Here is a 24417-nt window from a genome sequence, read left to right as displayed (position 1 = left end):
AACAAGTTAGAAAACTCTCTTCATTTAACCACTTATCAAGATCTTTTATAAACGAATTTACCATTTTGTGATTACTAGTTAGGTAGTAGTTTGTAACTTTCGCCATATCTTTCAAAAGACAAAAATGCATACGTAAAATTCATTTCTTTAGGTACCCTTCTCTTTACGTATAAATTCATATCACTTCCACACTTATAAAATAAATATAAACTATAGTGTTGCAAGTCGCACAATATGTGACGACATTTACTTTTATGATTTGAGTAGTCTAAGAGTTAAATCACTTAGTAACTGTGGATAGTAGTTTTAAACCATAGTCCATGTGTCTCCATCAAATTATATATTATTTCCAAATTACTTTGGTTGTTGATTGAAAATAAATTAGAGAAATTGGTTAATTGGTACTATTATTCTATTTTTTTTGAAAATCGGAAATACTATAATAATTTTTTTATCAAAATTTAAACTAATTACTCATTAGACTATATTGATTAATGAATAAACTTAATTGTATATTTTTTTTAAGTAATAAAATATAATGTTTGAACTTATATTTGTTTCATTGTACATAAATAAATTAAAAATACTTTCAAGTTAAAGCTATCAACTATCAAGTAAATTATTAAAAAGATAGGCAAGTGGGTAACGCTCTGCAGTTCTGCTGTACATTAGACGTCGAGTGGGTCAATGTTATGGCCTATGGGTATGTTAAATTTGAATTCAATGATACATTTTTATACATGAATAACGATTCCTAGTGAAAACGGTTTAACAGAGTGTCAAACTTATCTCTTAATGAGAGGATGTTAGCGCAGCTATTTTTCTTCGTAGTTCGTAGTAACATGCTTTCGAAAAATAGGTTTTATTCCAAAACGATTAGACTTAGCGTTACACAACCTATTATAAAAATTAAAGGTAACAACATTATCTAAGGAATGACATATCCATTTAGCTTTTTATTAGTTTTTAACGAAAATACGATTATTTTAAGTTGTCGAAAATTGCAACTTTTTAATCATAAATAACTACCGTTTCAGCTGTTTAATCAAAAAATGGATATGTCATAATATTGACATATTAGATAATATTGTAATCTTTATTTTTGAAAATTTGGCGTTTTTCTCTAAAATCACTTAAAACCTTTGTTTTGGCCATTTTTCGTAAAAATGTTTTTTGTTATCGAATTTAATTTTTTATTCGTAAGGTGCTGCTGCCTACGAACGGCGGCGACATCTATCTTATGAAATTTTATAGTTCTATAAATTACTTTTAATAATATGGTAAATTGACATAATTTTTACCAAAAATATTGCATCTATTCTATTATTACAATTACATATTATATAATATGTATTTATACCGTATTATATCAACTTATATAACTCAAAATGTAATAACATATTTCTGTAAATACCGTAAAACAGCAAAAAAAATAAATAAAAAAATTCATTACGTATACTAAAATTCATAATAATATAGCATGCGTAAAAGTTTTAAATTCCCACAAATGTTTTTAAATTATAACAAATTTATCGTTTATCATTATTTATTGTTCACATTTGTAATTTCTTCCTTTTATAAATACTAAAAATTAATTATAAAAATGAACAAACATTGAAATATTTTATTTAGTTTATGAGATCTTTTTAGGTATTAGACAAAATAATAATTTCTACAAAAACCTATATAGTTTCAATCAATATAATAAGTATATTCACAATAATGTTGTATGAACAATTTCAGTTTAAATAGTTGATACATTTACACATGTTCAATTTTATAATTATAAAATACAATACAAAACAAATAATTTTCAATAATATTTAAATTAAATGTATTACAATAATTGATTCATAATTGTTTAATTTTCTAAATTCTTTTTGTTGTTTTAATTTTTTCTTGAACACTAGAAGGGAAATTTGAAATATATTTTCTTGCACAAGAAGAACAGAAAAACTTTGAATAAAATATACTGCATTCAGGCTTTATACAAACGTCTTTGTCACACATAGAACATACCGATCCTAAAATTAAGAATTGCCTTTTGCTGCGTGGAGAAAATGGATCTCTTGCTAAATAATAGTCCACTTTTGTTCCAACCTTGCGATTAAATGATACGTGATCATTAAAACAATCATATCGTTCTATTAGATTGCAGTTTTTGCACACAAAAATCGGCCTCTCTTCAACTACTGGTTCTGTTCTAAAATTAAAAAATAATTGATAAAAATATGACTCATTTAATTTATGAGATTTAAAAATAAAAATATTTTTTATAAAATTACACTAAAAAAATATAATTGATGTACTTGATAGAAATTATAAATATTCAAAGATAAGTGTTAAGATAAAGAAGGTTGACTGTTGATTCTATACTAAAAGTTTAAGTATTCAAATTATTTATTCATAATACCTACTGAAATAGTATTTTATAATTAGTAGTGCTATAGATTTTTACTCGCTTCTATCTTTATATTTTCATATTATAGTTATATTAATTTATTATTATTTATAACAATATAACTAACTATTAAACAATAAATTTGATGACAAAATTTTACATAAATTACACAAACTTATTCAGCGTGTTATTGCTAAAAAATCAATTAAGCAGTAAAAAGTATATTTTATTAGATAATATTTACCTACTCAGTATTAACTATTTTAGTTTCTTCGGGTTTATTATCGGGAGTTTCAGTTTCATCAGAATCTTCATTTTTACTATTCTCATTATTTAGTTTTGCTTCTGGGTTTACATTTAAAGGATGTTCTTGTTTGACAAACATTTTGAATTTCTATAAATATAATTAATTATCTTATTCCATATCAACAGCAATAATTAATATTAAGACCAAGGCCAGATTTAGGGGAGGGCTGAGTGAGCTGCAGCCCAGGGCCCCCCACAATTTTATATTTAAATTAGGATACAGGAAAAATATTATGATGATATTACTTATACTAGTTATACTCAATTTGATTGTTTTTATGATTATTATTAAATAAGTAGTTAATTGTTATTACTACTAAATATGATAATAAATGTTATTTAATAAGTAAAAAAATGTATTTCCTTGTGTATTTATAAGGGGCCCCCATAATGCATTCCGCTCAGGGGCCACTACATACCTAAATCCGGCCTTGATTAAGACACAAAATATTTCTTTAAAAATGTAATTTCTTACACGAAAAATTATATGTTAAGTATACCAAAAATTGTTCATAATTGAAAACTCGACATATAGCAGAATTAGAATCTATGTGTGCATAGAATGTATAAAAAAACTACTATTATAATAAAAATACATATTATTACATACATTTATATGAATGGTATGAAACACGGTCTTAGAAGACCTTAGAATCTTCCAAGACAATGGTATGAAACCTCAATTATTACTTATTAGATAGATTTTTATTTATAATTAGTAATAAAAAATTGATATTTTTTCAACTCTGGATAGTTGCTGTTGATTGCATATTAAAAGTCGCCACACATCACACATAGCACAAGATAGGAGCAACATTTAAATTATATCCTCGACATGATTAAAAATTGGAATCACAGTCACAGAATTTTGTGCCACAGTTCACAAGTAAAGTGAAAATTGTGATAACAAAATGAGTAGATATATTAACATATTAACTTACAAAGTATTATTCTGTTGAATTTGTCGTACTGATTAGTGATTTGAAACTCCGTTTACTGTTTAGTCTGTTTCATCTGTTTCAAGCACAGACTAGCATATTATATCTAAATGTGTGGTTTTAAGTATTTCGACTTACTTTAATACTTTGATAGTATTGAATGTTATTATTTATTATTATTGTATTGATATAATATCAAATCCCAATGTTTGGAAGGCAAAAGATAAGGTCTATAATCTTATCAAAAAACGTAAATCATAATAGAATTAGTGAAGTAGTAGACACAGAATAACTTATAGAATAATAGTGAATATTAAATACCGGCAAGATTCCAGAAACGCCAATACATCAATGCTGTTTATTAATTTAATTGTTTATGATGTTCAGAGGTCACCAACTACTGAGTATTGACTATACTACCCTATTTGTGAGAATGATAAAATGTAAAGCGTAAAGCCTTGGATCTATCACCATCTTTTGACTAAATATTTGGAAAATGATTTCAAAAAATGGTATCGTTAGTGTTTACGGTTTTCTGTTGGGCTTGTCTGTCTTGTTCGTGTTGTTGTTAATCCAAAATAACATCTTGCTGGATATCTACACGGACCTTACTATTGTGAACCCGTTGCATTTGTTTATTGTGTATGCAGCTATTTCCAATGTCTTGGTACGCGTTATAAACAGAGGTATCACTTATAAAGTGAGTGTTGCGAGAACTGTATGGGCTGCTGTGTCTCCAACAGTATGTAATTAAAAATGTACCTATTCTAACATGTTCTTGTCTGCAATTTTTTCAGGTTTGTGCCCAGGCTTTATTCTTGGGTTTGGCTATGGCTGCAGGATTGTTGATCTCGATCCAAGCACCAGCCTCATGGAAGCCTTTTGGATGGTAATTAATGTCAATTTTAAATTAACCCATTAGTTTGCAATAAACACATTTGTATTTATAATGATATATTATATTCAGTTTTAAAAATTTTGTACACACTTCAAACAATACATTTGAAATAGCAAGGGAATTTACTATTACATAATTGATTATTGTTTGAAACTGAGACAAAAGTTGAAAAATAATGAAATAGAACTGTGAGACACATTAGAAAAATTACATTAACTCAAAATGTTATTGCTTACTAAATAATTTAACTACAGAATGACTTTTAAAAGTTAAGTTGGTGTATCTTGTGTAAGACAAATAATTAAGAGAAAGCCTCATTTCTATATATTGTCTGTTTTATAAATACATAATATATTCAGTGTAAATTTAATATAATCAGTCTCAAGTTCTTAGCTTTAATATTAAAGTAAAGTGACATATTATTAAAATTAAAATCAATATCTATATTATTATGTTGACTTATTTACAATATTTATTTTTTTTGTGATGTATGATCATTTTTAAATTTAAGTTTAGTTTAAATTACATATTCATAACTCACTTTAAAATTTTAACATGATAAATATTAGCCAGTTTAAAAAAGAAAAATGTGTTGTGTTTCAATGTGTAGTAGTTATATTCAGATTTATATAAAACAACATTTTCCAGGAAGAAATTAGTATGTATTGATACATATCAGTTCGGAATGAAGTTAAACATGTAAGAAACATACTGAACTGTATCCGACTTGGATTTTGATAAAATGTTGTACGTAACTTCTACTACAGTACTATATAACATATTAAAAATTGTCTTCATTAAAAATATTGATAGTTAGGTATGAATGAGAAAATGTATGGTTTTTTATCTACCATATTATTTGATTTATAGAAATATTTTTAGTTATCATTATAGCCAACTATTTTATAATAATAAATTCCGGTATCTATATGATTATTACAAAAACATGTAGAAACTTAAGTTCCAACGTTTGTTTTTAATTGTCTTGTATCTAATAAATAAATCAAAATATTGTATGCTTCTTTTTAACTAAGTTTGTTTAATTTATTTTGCATATAGGTACATATGTGTGATGGCCATATTTCATTACTCAGAGTTCCTCAGCATAGCCGTGTGTAATCCTAAAACTCTAACGTCTTCATCGTTCATGTTGAATCACAGTATTGCGTATGGTGTAGCTGCCACAACCAGTTGGCTGGAATATTTACTGTGGCATTACTTCTTACCTGGTAATGAAGTCTTGAAAGTACATTAGAATATTTTCATCATTTATGTTTTTAATAAATTTAAGAGTAAGATATATTTTTATTTATTTAGTTATCTATACTATACAACAATAATAATCTTGAAATTATTGCAAATTAAAACAAGTTATAGTTCAGGCTAAAATTCAGCTAGATATAGATATTATATTATACTATAAATCTAAATAAATAACAATAGTTGTTTTTATTTTTCTCAGATATGAAAGCTATTCATGAAATTAGTTACTTTGGTCTTGTGCTATGCGCTTTTGGAGAAATGTTGAGAAAAAGTGCCATATGGACTGCTAGAGACAATTTCACGCATTTAGTGCAACAAGAAAAAGCACAGACACATATACTGGTCACACATGGTGTATACTCATGGTTCAGACATCCTAGTTATGTTGGATGGTTTTACTGGTCAATAGGCACACAGGTAATGTATACAAAAAACAATGATCATGGTCAATAATAAAACATGTAGACTAAATATTTTATTACATATTTTTAGATCGTTATGATCAATCCTGTGTGCGTGGTGGCATATGCTCTGGCCAGCTGGAAATTCTTCAAGGATCGAATCTACTACGAGGAAATCACGCTCTTGAATTTCTTTGGAGAAGATTACATATCATATCAGGAAAAAGTCGGGATTGGCTTACCATTCATTAAGGGATTTGTGGTGACCCGTGACAATGAATAAGTAACAAATGTAAACTCTTATCCAATTTGTATTAACTGATTGGAATTAAACATCAAAAAACATATTAAACAACCATGTAAAGTTGTTTATATTTTGTTTCGCACATAATAAATTAACCAAGTGCATACAAATATGTATATAATATATTTAAAGTATAAAAATATAAAGTAATACAAAAGTCTATTGTTAAATTACTTTTGTGTAAAATAAGTGATTAAAAATAGCATTTATATTTATACTTATGTATGTATATATATATTTTTATAACATGTATTTTGATATTAATAATAATAAAAATAATAATTAATGTTTAATCTTATTTTATAATTTGATTTTCATTCATATAAAGTAAGAGTCGAGTAGAAACAGGAACTTATACAGGGTATGCCTTTTCATTATTAATGAAAAAAAAAAAAACAATAAGAAATTTAAAATATTGGTCAGGAAATAAATGAAGTCTTACAATATACATAATTGGCAAGTATTTTATATCCCATGTTAAATAAAAAATATTTTATAACTTATAAAGCTTAATAAATAATACATTTCCCGAAAAAAAAACGTTATTCGAAATATATTTTAAATATCGCGTTGGGATAAGTAGTTTGGCACATTGTATATTAATATTGCTGACGTTACACTAAGATACTACTTTTATTTATGGTTGCCATCATGTTATCGATAATACCACTGGCCGCTTTGACTATATCCCAATTGGTATTTTCCAAAGCGTTCAAGCACACGTTGTGCTTGATATTGACATAGCCCGCTGTCTCCAGAGCTGCTTCTAATTTGGCCAATTTTATCGCATGGTGTACATCCCAACCAGTAGCTCTTAACTTGTCTAAACACTGTTCACCGGACACCTGCGATAAGAAAAAAATTAATATCGCGGAAATCAACAATACGACGATATCGTTGGTTATTACTTATTATTTATGAACGAAATAAATACGTACTTTGGTCCCGAGAACTTTGATCATTATTCTGACTTCGTCGCAGTCCAGACCTCGGCCGTGTTCCGGTCGACTCTCGACATCGGCACCTCTGCTGTCGAACGTTTTTCGCTGCTCACAGTTTTCCTCTTCATCGCAGCCGGGTTCATGCATCACCGGGAAAGTGTGCACTTGCCGTTCGGCGACCGGTGATTCTACGGCGCCCAATTGGTCCAGAGCGTCTAGTTCTAGGGCGATTCTCTCGTCAAAACTCACTTCAGGAGCACTAAAAACGACATAAAAATCAATACAATCATGTGTATATCAAACTATATTAGTCTCAATGGCTCTTGCCCAGTTCCCGTGGCTATCATTAAACAATTTATTCATTCTACGTTGTAGTAGGTAATAGTGGTAATACTAAAATATCAATTGACCTAATCTAACACATCTAACTTATCATTATAAATTATATTTTGCCCACAACTGTTATAAACATACACGAGACACATACACTCGCATACGTGTCTAAAAACAAAACAAGTAAAAAAAAACCATGTGCCGTACGTTCTTTTAAAATCTGGATTTCACGTTTAATGAGATGAGACGACGATAGTGACATTGGTGATTTTAGCGATTATTCTAACCTAACCGTATTATAACAGTACTCCAACCGTCTCAAACTCAAATGTCATTAAATTTAATTTCCCAACTTAATCGTTTAGATCTTATCATGATTGTACATCAATGTCGTATCCAATGGGGGGGAGGCTTTTGGGCTTAAGAACCCCGAAATCTTTTATTTTAAATATATGTATATGTTTTTAAATTATTTCTTATTTTCCTATAAAGTTAAGTATGAATGTTTAAGCCCCCCCCCCCCGGCAAACAAATCCTGGGTACGGCACTGTTGTACATAGCCAACTTTTCATCTATTTCACACTTATATTCTCAAGCAATTTCAAAAATAATATTAATCAATTTATTCTAACTTCCCTGCTTACTTTAGTGGTTTAATTTTGAATTCGGAATTCTAACAAGACATAGATCTCAATATTTAACAATAATTTTTCTTACATCTAACCTGTTAATAAACCTTCAGGTTACAACTGTCAATATAGGTAACTAAATACCACGATTAATCTCAGTTTCATAACAACAATAGCCATTCGCATACATTTTTAATAACAATATTATTAATTTAAAAAATAGAAATTAGAAGCCGATTAACAAAAAATGGATGACAACATAATAGACGAATGTACGACACGTAATGCGATTTTGCTTCCGGCTGCCAATCGAATAAGGTCTAAGACTTGAGGTAGTAGGCAAAATTAATATAAAATAACCGTTTGCATAGACAAGGAAATCACCGCATCTATAATGCTGACAATTCATCTTTATAGAAATCACATCAAAAGTGACGAATTGCATTAGACCAACTATGGAAAATGGCGGCTCAAATACTTAAAATAACTCGACATTTATTGATGAAATTATTATTTTAAATAATTTTTTTTTTAATAAGTAATTGAATGGTTAGTTTTTAATAATAAAAATAAATTAAACTTAATGTGAAATAAATTAACAAATTACTATCACTCAAAATTTTGTATTCTTCATACTTAACGTACTTTATTAAAAGAACTGCTAATGTCAGAGGAACTTAATGATATACACGAAACGAGCAAAATAAATGAGAATGATCTAAAACGAGTTAGTTTTCCTTTGACGAAGTTGCGCAAGTTAAATACGTTTCATAAGATCTAAATATTAATAATTAAGAAAATAATTTAAGACTTAATATTAAATTTGAAAAAGTTAAGTACAATCTTCTTGATGATTACAAAATAAACAGTAAAATAAATGTTAATTCTATAATCCAAACCTAAAAAACAACCTTAAAAATGTATTGTTTTTGTTAAAAAAATACGAATTGATGTTCTCAAAATCTAAATAAAACTTAAAAGATTCAAAAACTGTATCTATTTATATTAGTTTAAACAAAAATATTCCAATAAATCTTTCAACATTTTAATTAGGTAAATAAGTTCAAGTTGAATGCAACTGAATAAAAAACAAAAAAAAATATTAAAAACTGATATAATTAAACCATCTAACTATTTGCATTTATTTTTAATTTTTCTAATGCTAAAAATCTTACTATAGTTACCATTATATTATTCAGTTTTAAAAAAGAAAAATCATCACCCAATACAGCATAGTATTAGATCACAAATAATTAAATTTAAAAATACGGATGTGCTATAAATTGAGAGTTTATACATACATTTTTCAACTTGTATTTTTGAACTACTACTGACAACGAGATAATATTACCTCTTTAAAACTTTAAAGCACAATATATTTTACCTACATTTTTAATTGGTAGATTTTCCAGATTAATACAGACTGCAATCTTACAAGCCATAAAGAAGCAGTGCATAGAACTTTTAAATCGTTTCGATCGGACAATGTATACAATGCGCATCGAAGCAATCGAGCAAATAACGATAGAGGTGTAAACACTTACATCTGATCTTGGAAATGATTCTTTTCTACAACGTCATTTTTATTTTCCAAATCTGAAACCATCATCGTGCAAGCCGCTTGGCACGTCGAACCACTTCCACTGGTGTTTGGCATGACCAATGGATACTTCCTTTGGTGTCTTGGTTTCAACGCTGTCATTTGCTGTACGGCTCTCGGATCTTTGGGTGGTAACGGTATGATGTTACAGTCTATAAATTAAAATTAATAAATATGAAGTGAAAAAGAATCTGAAATTTTGGTGCGCAGAAATATCACCAGGACTTACTCGAATCATTTTCGACGTCTTCTGATGGTACCGTGCTGCCGGACTGCAAAGTTCTGTATGATGAAATAACGTTATTATATATTTATATGTATTATAATTTATAATATATTTCTGTTAATAAATATTAAATAGTGAGAATAAACTAACTAAAATTTATTAATAAACAGTAATAATTAATAGTGAACGTAAACAGTCCAATTCCAGTTAATAGTAATAAAAATATCCTAAGCGTGGAAAAGCGATAACTTTTACAACCCGTTGAAACAAAGTAAAAAATAAAACTCTTTTATAACTTATAAATTCAAGTTCAAATAACTTATCCTGCAGAAGTCTGAAACGCCTATCTACCCAAAAACTATTTTTCCTACTTCTTAGATACCTAAAACTAAAGTTTATAATACGCCCTCCTTAATCTCATTCAAAATCTTCATTCTTGTACCCGAATCGAATATATTTAAATGTTTTTTGAGTGGTAGATAAGATTTTGTATACCAAAAAAAAAATATGACCCGATTGATATCGTTCTGTGACCGAATTTTTCTTGTCTTTACGTATATTTACGGAGCTTACATTATTATATTACTACAATAAACTGATTATATTTACCCATTGTCATTCTTGTTTAGCCTGAACTTCGGTTTAGCCACTGGGGTTGTGGATTTTTTGAGTATTCTCAACGAATTGGTAACGCCGCCATCTATGGCGGTGGTAGGTTTTTCGATAAGACCATTATATGCCTGTTTAGCTTCTTCAGTTAAACATCCCTATGCAAGCGCGAGTGTAGGAAACCGATGGATGGTGATAGAAGGATAAATGGGAAGCAAAAAAAAATAAAATAAATAAAACACAAAAAAAAATAAAAAATAAACTAAAAACTAAAAAACTACATTAAAAAAAATATATCTAATTTAAAAAAATACTACTAACGAAACTATTTTTACCAAATAAAATGTATTTAATATGTATAAAATTATAAAATAAATTTAAGCATTATATGAAAAATTATAATAATAGTTATTGGTAAACAAGCCAACAGCAAAATTACAGTTTCAGGTTATAAAAAGTTTCGTTGTATAAAGGCACTATATAATATTATATATTTATATACATTTTCAAAATTACAAATCACATGCTATCTTTATAGATTAGGTTGAGATTTTTAGTATTTGTACTACTTATAAATTTAAGAGTTACGATTGGAAAGAATATATTCTATTTTAACCATTTAGTGCTAGTTTGTTTACACGCACATGCGTATGTATATTGAATAAAATTGGGCAGTTATTACTTATTTTTCATATATCCGTAATATTAAAACAAAATATTTTAATATGGTTTATTTTTTAATTAAATGTTACAACAAACCAGTCAATGGATTAAATCAACTACAAATTAGTAATGCTTATATGCTTTACGCCCTTACGGCATATTATATTGTTCATGTGAGTTTAATACGTCCAAAATAAACTTTTAATAGAAAATTATTAAATTTGGCAATTTGTTTTAAATTTACACGTTGGTTTATTTTTAATATTTAACAATCATACTACTGCAAGCAATTACATTAATTAATTATATTTCACCTTAATGTAAAAAAAAAATTTAGACCATAAACTAAGAACTTATTAGTTTTGATTAAAATTTATAATATATGTATAATACACAATATTATCCATGACTTTTAAATACAAATCACCAGCTAGAGATTTTGTACTTAAAACCCATATATATATATATATATAAACACAAATGGAGTACACGAGTAAGCATAGTTTCACTATACAAGTAGGTACAACATTTCTGGTAAAATACAAAACATTATTACTCCACCATCTGTGTATACTGTACAGTATGCAACAAGTATCATATTAATTTAAATTATTATATAAACAAAGTGTATTTGAGCCCATGTGTGCATTTCGTTAAACAATTTCAGTTATTTACCAGAGAAAGGCGCAGCGGCAAATGCTATAAAGCAGAGAAATAACTTATCATTATCAACAGGTCCAGCAATGCATATCAAAATATTATTATGATTTACAGGTTACAGCTGGTTTAGTATTAATAAACCGTATACAGCGAATACATAATGTGTTAATATACGAATACTTATTATTTTTTATTATTGTAATACCGACCACTTAATAATATCGGGAGTAAAGATAAAAAATTGTTTTATTTTAACTTTTATAAAATATCGATGTATTTTGTACATATTTCTATAAAATATGCAATTAATCAAAGAAAAATAAATAAAAATAGTAAGAGGAAAATCTTTTTTAACAGAAAAATCATAAGTTATTACTTATTACTTATTAGTTATTGCAATAAAACAATAATCTCACGATAAAATCACTAAAATTCAACTAACTGCACAGAAACTATACTACTACTTGTTATTAGATACCATTAATATATAACAACTACTACCTCTAACCTATTACAAAATATTATAAGCAATTACAAATACTACTACTTAGAGTTCAGCGGTTTCGTCATCGATCATACAAACATTTATAGGAACTTTGTTTAAGACATCGTTGGAAATATATAATACGCTACTCTCAGAATCCGACAAACTCCGTCTCAATTTATCACATTTTTTGCTATTGGGGAGCGTATTTGCTCGAAACGTCTCGACATTTTTGGTTTTATTTCTTAGTTTAGGTGAATTGGGACATGAATACTGTTCACCAACTAACGTTTCTGTAGAATCGACGTTGGATCGTTCAATAGTCTTCAATGAATTACAAGATATGTAATCAAGTGAACCTATACTGGGAGAGGCCTTTGTTAATAACTCTCTAGAGCGCGCAAAATAGAATTCTGTGGATGCCTTATCCCACAAGGGCAGACGAAACGGTGCAGTATCCAATAAAGATTCGGCGCTGATAAATGACGAAAATGAATGTAAACTACTACAAGACTACAAGCGATGAATATAAATGTATCGGAAGGAATAAAACAGGGGAGATATATTTTATAGATTAGTATTGTAACAGCAGTTAGGAGCACATATAATACAAATAGTTACAATAATTATTTACCTGAATGTCCGGAATGGAAGCAGCTTCGTCAGTGAACGTCTTTGTTTCGTGTTTTGGGGTTTTCGTAAGAGATCCAATTGCAGGAGGAAATTTGAACATGAATTTACGTTTGCTTGGCGAAGATGGAGATTCAGGTATCTGGTGATGTGGCTGTTCTATATCGGATCCCATAGAGCGATTGGCCATCTCATTGGCCATTGCAATAGCAGAATCGAGACTCTTTTCGTCAGAAGCAGATATCGGTTTGACCTTGAGAAATATTTGTATATTATAGCAAATTACAAAACCTTAATTAATTTATTAAAACTGGAATACTAGATATAACTTTAAATTATTTTATCTTGCGTTTTACCGTAGCTTGTTTCTTTTTTGATTTTGAATTCACAGCAGCAGCAATAGTAGCTGCAATTTCTCGTAATTCATTTCTGTGATTTGTATCCAGAGGATCAAGTGGAGACCTTGGTGGAGATACAGCATAGTTACTGACTCCATTAGTACTTATAGTTCTAAACATAGTTTCCATTTCTTCAACAAGACTTGGTCCAAAGTCAAAAGTTTTCTAAAATAAAAAAAGGTTTATTATTTTAAAATAATAATTACTGATGAAAAATTTGAATTAAAATTTAAATCTTAGGTAACTAAAATTATTAATATTACACATTTTAACACAAATTTATCTTTTATAATTAGATAAATAAGATTTATCAAATTAAACTTCAGAACTTTTCAAAAGACTTACTTCAAACCTAGGACTTTCAGCAACAGTATCTTCATCACTAATTTCATGGTATTCGTGGTCAGTTAAAATTTTTGACAACTTGTTTTTATCTAACCAGGTTGTTAAATCTGCTAATAGTAAAAATAATAACTATTATACTGCAAATATTATTACAATTATTAATAAATACCATTTTTTTTGCTTTCTGATTTATCACCATTAAGTAAAGGAGCACGATCTGAACAGGCCTTAATTGAAGTTGGTGAATCACTAACACTAGCACAATCTTCTTGTGGTTTATATGGAGCAACAACTTGATGTGGTAAATGATTATACTAAATGAGGTATGAAATAACACATGAATAACTATAAATTACAAACAGAAACATTATTGTTTTGTTAGTATTAACTATTAATTACTTTTGGCGCATTTGTACTCATGAATTCAATATCTCCGAAATATGCACCATCTAAACCTACATGTCCCATATGTTTAACATCACCTTGAGGACAAGATATCATATCAATCCTTAGACGACTACGTCGGGATGTATACTTTGAGTCTGTAATATAATTTAAATAAATATAAACAAATGTAAATGTAAACTTGTAATTTATTAGTTACCATTTCTAGTGAATTCTGAATTTCTGTTAGATGGTAAATTTAAACCTAAATAAGCCACAGTATTAGAAGGATTGAAAAAACCAGTTTTTCCATTGCACAATACACCTTTCCATAAGGTCGGAACACCAGGTCTACATTAAAAAAAATTATATTATTGATATCGATATATCATTTTTATTCATTATTTATTTGAATTTGTAATATATTTACGATTTATCGAGTACTGTTATAACTTCTCCAATAGTATACTGGATCATATCTCTTTTTTTATCTTCAAAGTTAACAACAGTTTGCACTTGCTCAGGTTTACACTAATGTAATAAATATTTCATAAAAATGACTGGTGATAAAAAATACTATTTAACATTAATAGCCAATAGTACTTACATCAAGTAAAATTGATACCAAATCAGAAAATTTAGGTCTTTTAGCAGGATCATGTTGCCAACATTTAGTCATGACATTGAAATATTCTTTTGGGCAGCAATCAGGCTGTTCTAATCTCTGAAATATAAAAACGTATAATTTGATAAAATAAAAATGTTAGTGTTTACAGCTAAAACTACCTGAAAATTAGGTTCATCAATAGCCTCAAGTATCTGTTGTCCTGTGAGCGCTGCCCAAGGCTGAAAGCCATAACTGAACATTTCCCATAAAGTAACACCATATGCCCATACATCAGAAGATGAAGTAAAACGTAAATAACTTATACACTCGGGTGCACACCTATATCAATCATAAATATTAAATATGCTCAAGAACTAATTCAAATAATGTAAATTGAGTTGAGAAAATTCAAAATATTATTACCAGGCAATTGGTAATTTCAGATTCACATTAAAGTTTGTTTGATAATAGTCTTTACCAACACCAAGTGCCCGTGATAATCCAAAATCTGATATTTTCACCTTGTTTTTTGTAAACACTAATATATTTCTAGCAGCTAAATCTCTAAAAAAGTAACAAAAGTTATTTGATTGAAACACCCAACTTTAGAATAAAATACCTGTGTATTAATCTTTTGGTTTCCAAATAATGCATTCCATTACATATTTGTATGGCAAAATCACATAATGACATCACAGGAAAACTTGCACGAAGTGATGGTTCTTTTAAACACTCTAAAAGAGATCTTAAAGGTGCTAACTCTGTCACCTAAAATTTAAATCACATCATTTTAATACTAATTAATTATCTGTTTCTTAAACAGTTTATAAAAAAAGACATGTCATTACTAGCATTAAGGCCTCAGTGTCCAAAACTACTCCGTACAACCGTACAATATGTTCATTATCAATGCTATGCATAATGGCTGCCTCTTTTAAAAACTCTATAGGATTATTTTGCATACGTTCTCGGCTCAAACATTTTATGGCAACTTGAATCTAATAAAAAATCTTCAAAATTAATATTTATGAAAAAAAAAATATATTATGCATTTAAAACTAACCCTGTCTCCTTCATTGGTCCAAACACCTTGCTGGACTACACCAAATTCGCCTACACCTAACTCCTTGTTAATAGTTATGGAATCAGCTGGAATAATATGTTTATTAGGAACACGAGCTGGCGGTCGTTTTTCATAAATAGGTTTCAGTGTATCTTGTGAACCAGAACTATCGCTCCACTGTTCTTTATTATCTTTTGAAGAAATTAACTAAAATTTAGACGTACGTATTAACAATTTGTATAAAACAATCACAAAACAAAATCATAGTAATTGATTGTTTACTTTTTTGAACTTGGAAAAATAATTTTGTGGATAATACTTTTGGAAATACTTTTTTAAGCGTCTAATCTCTGGCTTTGTCATGCCTATCTGATACAGGTCGTCCTCGGTGACAAACTTTACTTGAGGTACAGTCATCACCTAAAAACAAATGACATGCTATCATTAATAACTATTTTTCAACTAGTACTGCAGTTGTCTAAACTTGCCTTCAAGTCGTTTTTGATCTCTGAATAGTACTGATGGAGTTCTGCTTCCAGCAGGAACTCATACAGATCGATGACTTTTGACATTGTATTTGCCACTGCTGAACCCAAAACACCTGAATCAAGTCAATAAAACACTTATTTTAGAAAAGTATACCAACCAAACACAAGTAGCAAGTCCTCCTGAAGTGATGGATGGTTATTTTCCAACTACTACCTAGTTGTTTCTATACCTATAGTTTTTTATAGGTGCCAAATCTATAGATTTTTAATAAAAATTATATGAACAAAGTAAGTTAGTGGTGCCTAGTGACATGTATAAGAATGGCGAGTATTAATTGAAAATATTTAATACGTTAAAGGACCTGAGTTAAGGAATTAATAAATTAGTAAATGTAATACATATAATATATAAAATAAGACATACCTTGTTCAGTCTAAAATATTAAGGATTCAATAAATTATATTTTAACATACTTTTAGTTCCTATGTCTTGCAAAACTTTTTTTTTTATTAGTCTCAGCTTAAAATTTGGCTAAGCCTCTTACTTAATTTGCTGTACCCCAAGTACCTACCCAAATGTGAGATATTTGGAGAAATCGTAGAATATGGTCCAAAGACAATGCCAACAAATGGATTAAGTCAGCTGGAAGGGTAGTAGATGTTACGACGATCTAGTCATCGTGCAACAGTGTCCGGATCCGATGAGAATATTTGAAATATTATTAAAAAATGATTCGGTAATTATATCTCAAGAAAAAGCATTTTTCGTTGATAACAATTTTACGTCAGTCAGCCATTCTTCGATTGTTACAGTCGATTACTGTAGACCTCTCTATTCTCTATTCTTAAACTTTAAATTTTTTTTAAAAAAAATATTATAAATAAATACCCAAATTATTGGACAATATACTATGAAAGCATCTAACGACTACGCGCACCTATCGACTACGACTTTAATAGCCAGTAGTGCACACTATTACACTAATGACTACAGACTACTGGCTTCTAAACACTACAGCAGTCGGCAGTAAGGCTCACTGTTTAGTGTTTACTGCTTTGAAGAACTCGGCGCTCGGAGTCGGCGCATCGGCAATCAAGACACTACAATAATAATAATAATAACAATAATAATGAAAATAATAATAATATCAAGGAAATAAAAACCAAAAACTTATCAGAAGTAATACCAACACTACACTTCGAGTCTGATAATGACGTTCATCGTTCACCACAAGACGTCGTAGTATAGGTGTATTGATATACTCGAAATATAAGGGGTTTTAGTTAGGCAATTCTGTTGTACGTTTTTAATACAAAACTAAATAAATAAACATTTTTTTTTTTAATACAAGACAATATGTCAGTATATTGGTTATTAACAATTTATTTGTTAATAATTCATTCATTGTCATTAGAAAATTATTTGTTAGCTATTAGATTTTGGAGAGAAAATTAATCATAACTCGGTGTAAGTAACCTATAACGATCGTATAACATAATAATTAACAACGACTAAAAAGTATCTAAAAGTTGAGAAATTTATAATTTATTTATAATTAAGGTTTATATGGTTTATGTAGGCAAGTTGTAAGTTCTTCGAAACTATTTTTAGAAATTCAACCATTAAACAAAATTGAAAATGGGTGTCAAAGTTAATGTGGAAAAATAAATGAATATATTATTTATGTTATGGAAGCTGTTAATAATTGGATAATGTTGAAATAAGTGTATCATGGATAATGTTAAATTTTTAAATTCCAAACGTTATTATTATAAAAATAATATCTAATTTACACTATTGTCATTATCGGTAACACTATCAATTATCTTATAATTACATTAGTAAGAATGTACAATATAATGTTATAAAATAATAATTACTTTAAAATTTAAACTTAAAACCTTATCCATAAATGTCTACCAGAACCAGCGAATGTTAGAGACGCATGAAAATGACAACAGATGACAGAAGCTGAGTGAACTTGAGAAATATAATATTTTTGCTGTAATTTCAATTGAAGATGAACATAATTCTATACACTATTGGTAATTATTGTTGAAATTAAATAAGACATCCTGTATAAATTAGTATATGTAAGATAGCACACACTATAATTAAGTATAATCACATAATATATATATTTAGTTATAAGTGCTTATTATGCAAATTTATTTTACTATGGAACTAGTAGTAGATTTATGATACCTATACATATTACACAATTATGAATATAGACAGTCGGTCGAGTTATGCGACCCGTTGTCTATATACAAGTTCTTAAATTTAATATTATAATGCATTTTGTACTAGAAACATTTTCTTGCTCTTATTCTCAATAACCTATTCTACTCAACAGTAATAAACATGGTAGGTACTTTGCAAAATCATAACCAGTTTGGTGATTGTCTATTGTCGTTATAAATTATAATATATAGCTCCGAATGAGATGTCAAACGATTTCAAAATGTTGAGAAAAATTGCAAGCCATAATATTATGTCAAATAATGCGTTCAAGATTATAAAATAACAAAACGTGTTCTTGTAAAGGAGAGTCTAGTATTAATCAGTGTGAGTCTTCCGATGTTTTATGCAATTTAAATTACTATGGAAGCGTAAAAATAAATATTAATAAATATCTTTGCTTATTCTTAATAATATTTTCTTTGTTTGTGTAGGTAATTTTGTATACATTATTATTATTTTGATAAGTATTAAGTAAAATATATATTTAATAAAATAGAGTTAATTTTGTATAATTTATTACACTAAAGTAATATATTATGCATGAATACTATTATGGCAATTAACCATTAAATATGATATGGTATGACACTGTCGTGAATCATGATAAATAGTTTTTATAGTTAATCTTATACTTAAGGATACCTATATCGTCCTAAGAATATTTATGAGCTTTGACCCCCCCTACCAAATGTTTTATAGGTATTATCCAGTTATTACTTATTGTTAACATTACTCGTTAGCTATAATTTTAAATATTATCATTAGCAAGTTATATGCTACCATCAGGCTTATAATATTACATTATTCAACCATAAATTTCAATTATAATAAATTATTATTTCGTCTAAAATCATTAATCAATAATATGAATATATGAGATTGAATATACCACACTATAAGATGTGTTTCAATAAGCGAGGAGTCGACAGTCGTCTCACAAGTCACAACCCCCTAAACTTCCCATTTCTTTGGCAATGGTTATATAATTGTTATAACTTTATAATAAAATATAATACATATGTTATTGAAATGTATACATGCATATGATACGATGTATTTATAATTTACCATTCTAATATGTAATTATAAAATGTATCTAAATTTATTACAGAAAATTTCGCTTTAAATTTATAGAATATAGTGATAAATAAATAAACTAAAATGAACCTAAATTACTATAATCGATAACAAAATGATCAGACAATTTAAAATTTTCCTTTTGTAATCCTCCGACATATTATCTTTTTATAATATATGTATTTTTATAATACTGTATCACCTCTATAGGTAAGTATATTATAAATACTATTATTATTTTCTAAATTTTGATATAATTTTCAATAAAATCAATGATCAAACTAATATCTTGCCCTTGTACACTAAAGATTACTCTGTTTATACGTTTAAAACATATTGAAATTTAGTTACAAGAATTGACAATATTACATTATTTATCTATACACGTTCTACGCTTTTAAATTTATTTGTTTAAGAATTTGACAAGATTTTAGATTATTATTCATTAATTCATTATCCATTTATACCATAAGTCGCTAACAAAAACATTATAATAAATGACATTTTATGATCTGTGAACTATGTGTATTATCTTTTTTAAATAAATATTATATGTTATACCTAATAGCATATTGATAGTAAAATAGCATCTATATTTTTATAAACTATAATTTATGCTAATAATAATAATTATCACAAATTTAAGTAAGATTCTTCAAACAAAAAATAAACGATAAATTAATATTACTATTGCCTATTGGTGATGCATTGATCATTATAATAAATCAAAGACAGTTTGTTTTAAATATTTATTTCTAATGAACTATTAAAGTATAAAGATAATTATATATTTTTTATACATGACAAATTCTATTGATAATTATGCCTTAGTCATTTAAATAATGATATAGTCGAATTACTTTAATTTGATAATATTGCATATTAATTATATTTTATTAAATTATTTATAAATTATAAATTATATGTAAAATATTAAAATTAGAAATAATATATTTAAGGATAACATATTGTTTAAATGATTAAATACTGAAAAAAAACGAAATAGGAGTAGGATGAGTGATGACAAGTACCTAAAGAATAAAGATTTAAAACCGAATATTTTAAGGTGGAAACTAATTTGACCTGTTTTTTTAGTTGTTTTTTTTTCTATAAATGTCGATAAAAAATTATTTAATGGGTTAAAATTCTTGAACATTTAATACAAGATCCCATATGAGTAGTTCATACTAAAACTATCAAATCTAAAAAATATGTATAGACAATTATTTTTTATATAGGTACATTTAAGATTAAATTTGAACGTAATTGCTTTTATAAATAATACTTATACTAACGATGTAAATTATTTTGTTATAATTTAAAAACATTATTTTTGGGAACTTAAAACTTTTTCTTATATTGTAATTAATTTTATTATACTCAATAACATTTTTGATTTATTGTAACATATTATCTTTTTATGCTAAAAATCAATTTAATGGAATTTACAGAAAGATATTATTTAATTTTGAGTTACTTATCTACAAAAGTTAATATAATATGGTATAAATAAAAATTACTATAATAATTAAATAATAATAAATAATAATATAATAAATGCAATATTTTCGGAAAAAATAATATTAAAATACCGTAGTAGTAAAAGTAAAATAAATTATATATTTTGATCTCTTTAAAGTACAAACAAGAGCCAATTTTCTATACAAAGCCACTCTCTCAAAGTCTCAAAGTTTAAAATCAATAAAACCAAAAACACACATTCTTAAAGGCTGAAGTTAATATATTCTTCGCTTCGCTAAATATATTAGGTCAAAACTGGTACACTAGAATTTTATTAACAGGAAATAGTCGAAATCTCGGTCGCTCGCTGTTTTTGGCCAATGCTTGTATAGGGTATACATATACCCTATACAAGCATTGTATTCTTTCAGTGAAAATGTCTGAGAATATCCTTGTACTTCGTACTCTCGCTCTCTATAAATTTATATTTCAATTTTGAACTATGTAAAAAATTCGAGTTTTTCTCAAATATTCATTAATAACTCAAAAATCCAATTTATTTGAAATCAGAAATATATTGCATTTTCTCATATGGATGTTACCTATAAACAACTAATAACTATTATTATAAACAAATCATGAATATTATGATTATATTTTGGCATCTGTAACAAGTAATGTGCGTCATTCATCTGAAATCTGAATCATTCAATGAAGGAGAGAAGAGAAGAGGTACAAGACGTGTTGAATAGTCCATTCCCACGTTTGCGCAAAACATATATAGATACATTACCATGAATTTAGGCAAAAACCGAAAATAGGTCGGTGATGAACTTTTTTAAATGTATAATACCTAATGGATTTTTTTTAGCATTATAGACCATCTAAAGTATTGACAGTATTGTAATTAAAATATTTACTTAATTAATCTTTTTATTTTGAATAAAAATATCCATTTTAATTGGACGGCGGGGCTGAAGAATGCTCTACAATCTAATTAATGTTATAGTACCTATAACATCTATAATATTATATTATTAACTAATTAAACATCAGTTTAGTCATGATAATCCGGCATTTCGGTACTCTCAGTAATTCGGTATATTTTTATCACATTCAGCTACCTATATATAAAATGTTATATACATTTTTAGATTATCACTTTAATAATTCAATGTAATTGAATACCTATTCCAATAATATTGTTAGAATTTTAACAAAAATTATAAAGTTGTTAATGGTAATAATTATATCTACTCACAAAATTAAATAAAAGTACAATGAAAATAAATAAATTTTAATTTTTACCCGATTTCTGTTTAAATATGTAGTTTTTTCGTAAATCCGGTAGTACCTATACTTATTATGGTTCCATGTGTGTCGAATTATCAAGACTAGTGTAATTTTTAAATTTCAGTCGAGTTAAATACGACAACAGATACAAATGCATCTATTTATAGGTATATATAATCCTATCTATTTATAGTATTGTATATAGGTAGACATATATAATTTAAAAACTATTTCATATAGGTATCTGATGGCTGATGCATGCACACATGGATATATATTACATAGATCCAATATCCATTATAATTACTGTTAATATAGGTACTTGCAGTTACCTTTACCAATAAGTAGTAGTAGATATATTATAAATTCATAAATTATAATTAAATAATACCTATAGGTAAATTCGTAAATTGTATGTATTTTGTAGTAAATATAAACTAGGTTTTCTTTTGTTTATGCAAATAGGTGTGGCTGTAGCAATCGTATGTAGGTACATTACAAAAATATGTTACTTGTCACACATTCTTTAAAAAAAATTCAGATAAACTTTATCGTAATTTATTTATTTTCCACGTACCTATATTTGATTAAAATATATCTACCTAGTATAATATTTTTGTGTATATTCTTTACAAATATATGTAAATTAGACTAAAATTTAGGACTTACCTACTATATAGTGTATGAATATAATGGTGCTATAACATATTTCTGTTGTAGAAACCTATAAACACAATTATAATATTAAAGACATCAGCCGAGTAAGACAATATTATAATATTATATAGTAGGTAAGTACCTAATCATTTCGTTAAACATAAACCAAATCAGCAGAATTTGATTACTAAATTTAAAAAATAAACGAATTTCGAGAGCTGTTCAATCTGCATAAACAGACAGTGGACAATTTAAGTTATCGACCAATATTATTACAGATTAAAAATAATATATATACCTACCTATTTAAAATTATATTAAGTTAAATGTGAGTATAGAATATAGTTTTCCTTGTATAATCGGTCTTATAAGTTTCGTTGATAGACTTTAGTAAAAAAAAAAAAAAACACTAATCACTGACATCATAATAATTATTAATTAGCATGTAAAATACTAGAATATGCTAGTTTAATTCAACACTACCTATCTAATACTAAATAAAATGACGCAAGATGTGTTTTACATGCGAAATTTCCCTCTCCACAGTCTACTCAACGATGACCAAATCTGTCACTCCAGACAATTTATAATATAATATTATATATACCTATACTACACCTACTAACTAACAACGTACGTGTCGTTCGTAGTGTTCCCACTGTAGGTTATATAATGTGTATGTATTGTTGCACTTGCAATATCACATAAACTGTTGTAAATTTACTTTGTTTGAACTACTTATTTACTTAATATATTTCTCTTTAAAATTTTAAATACGCTAACTATTACTATGGTATTATATGATGGAATTTGGGTATAATTTTTTTATTTATTACTTAACTATTTTTATTTTATAGGTACCTACTGAATAGTTTACTATTAGTTCATTAACTTGTGTAATTTAATTACTGTTTATATTATTTACTTATTGTTGTGTTACATTTATTTATTCTATCAAAAACTGTATATGGCGTTTATTAAATAAAATAAATAAATAATATATTATCATATATAATGCTTATAATACATTATATGTATTCGTGAAATTACACGGACTATCTATAAGACTATAATACATTTTCGATCAATAATTAATACATAATTTCGCCTAAA

At 27.2% G+C, this 24417-nt stretch overlaps 3 protein-coding genes across 11 annotated transcripts; 1 reads left to right on the top strand and 2 right to left on the bottom strand.

Annotated features, from left to right (window-relative positions):
• Positions 1-1843: 1843 nt before the first annotated feature.
• On the bottom strand, positions 1844-3805 carry LOC113554962 (cysteine-rich DPF motif domain-containing protein 1). 2 transcript variants are annotated; one of them, XM_026959133.1, is made up of 3 exons: positions 3318-3631; positions 2650-2795; positions 1844-2203 (listed from the first exon to the last, which is right to left on the bottom strand). In XM_026959133.1, exons 2-3 carry the CDS (start codon positions 2784-2786, stop codon positions 1870-1872), a joined length of 471 nt encoding a protein of 156 aa, XP_026814934.1. In that variant the 5' UTR covers positions 2787-2795; positions 3318-3631; the 3' UTR covers positions 1844-1869. The 2 variants fall into 2 exon arrangements, with proteins under 2 accessions (XP_026814934.1, XP_026814933.1); XM_026959132.1 differs by lacking the exon at positions 3318-3631 and adding an exon at positions 3649-3805 and having other exon boundaries at positions 1847-2203.
• Positions 3806-3886: 81 nt separating this feature from the next.
• On the top strand, positions 3887-6795 carry LOC113554961 (protein-S-isoprenylcysteine O-methyltransferase). Of its 2 annotated transcripts, none has more exons than XM_026959131.1 (5): positions 3887-4072; positions 4443-4534; positions 5603-5772; positions 6006-6223; positions 6299-6795. In XM_026959131.1, exons 1-5 carry the CDS (start codon positions 4022-4024, stop codon positions 6488-6490), a joined length of 723 nt encoding a protein of 240 aa, XP_026814932.1. In that variant the 5' UTR covers positions 3887-4021; the 3' UTR covers positions 6491-6795. The 2 variants fall into 2 exon arrangements, with proteins under 2 accessions (XP_026814932.1, XP_026814931.1); XM_026959130.1 differs by having other exon boundaries at positions 3917-4345.
• Positions 6796-6882: 87 nt separating this feature from the next.
• LOC113554960 (activated Cdc42 kinase-like) lies at positions 6883-23630 on the bottom strand. 7 transcript variants are annotated; one of them, XM_026959127.1, is made up of 21 exons: positions 23607-23630; positions 16572-16684; positions 16366-16503; positions 16084-16290; positions 15869-16018; positions 15640-15788; positions 15444-15584; positions 15200-15359; positions 15021-15137; positions 14844-14944; positions 14634-14764; positions 14429-14571; positions 14199-14343; positions 14030-14139; positions 13643-13849; positions 13291-13539; positions 10850-11007; positions 10244-10296; positions 9959-10166; positions 7450-7711; positions 6883-7356 (listed from the first exon to the last, which is right to left on the bottom strand). In XM_026959127.1, exons 2-21 carry the CDS (start codon positions 16653-16655, stop codon positions 7126-7128), a joined length of 3144 nt encoding a protein of 1047 aa, XP_026814928.1. In that variant the 5' UTR covers positions 16656-16684; positions 23607-23630; the 3' UTR covers positions 6883-7125. The 7 variants fall into 7 exon arrangements, with proteins under 7 accessions (XP_026814928.1, XP_026814926.1, XP_026814923.1 ...); XM_026959125.1 differs by lacking the exon at positions 23607-23630 and adding an exon at positions 23317-23337; XM_026959122.1 differs by lacking the exon at positions 23607-23630 and adding an exon at positions 17144-17645.
• Positions 23631-24417: the final 787 nt, after the last annotated feature.

The sequence above is a fragment of the Rhopalosiphum maidis genome, chromosome 2 (assembly GCF_003676215.2).
Source record: "Rhopalosiphum maidis isolate BTI-1 chromosome 2, ASM367621v3, whole genome shotgun sequence".
Lineage (NCBI taxonomy): Eukaryota > Metazoa > Arthropoda > Insecta > Hemiptera > Aphididae > Rhopalosiphum > Rhopalosiphum maidis.
The sequence above is the reverse complement of the archived record's forward strand: the minus strand, read 5'-3'. Positions and strand labels throughout refer to the sequence as shown.

Bases quoted from the DNA above. Each gene is read 5' to 3' on its own strand.
- LOC113554960 (XM_026959127.1), bottom strand. From the start codon at position 16,655: ATGTCAAAAGTCATCGATCTGTATGAGTTCCTGCTGGAAGCAGAACTC. The intron at 15,360-15,443 runs GTAATAATATTT...TGATTGATATAG, and splicing joins CTGAAATTACCAATTGCCTG to GTGTGCACCCGAGTGTATAA. The intron at 13,540-13,642 runs GTAAAACGCAAG...ATATTTCTCAAG, and splicing joins CAAAAAAGAAACAAGCTACG to GTCAAACCGATATCTGCTTC.
- LOC113554961 (XM_026959130.1), top strand. From the start codon at position 4,142: ATGATTTCAAAAAATGGTATCGTTAGTGTTTACGGTTTTCTGTTGGGC. The intron at 4,346-4,442 runs GTGAGTGTTGCG...CAATTTTTTCAG, and splicing joins ACAGAGGTATCACTTATAAA to GTTTGTGCCCAGGCTTTATT. The intron at 5,773-6,005 runs GTAATGAAGTCT...TATTTTTCTCAG, and splicing joins GTGGCATTACTTCTTACCTG to ATATGAAAGCTATTCATGAA.
- LOC113554962 (XM_026959132.1), bottom strand. From the start codon at position 2,786: ATGTTTGTCAAACAAGAACATCCTTTAAATGTAAACCCAGAAGCAAAA. The intron at 2,204-2,649 runs GTAGGTAAATAT...TTTTAATTTTAG, and splicing joins ACTAAAATAGTTAATACTGA to AACAGAACCAGTAGTTGAAG.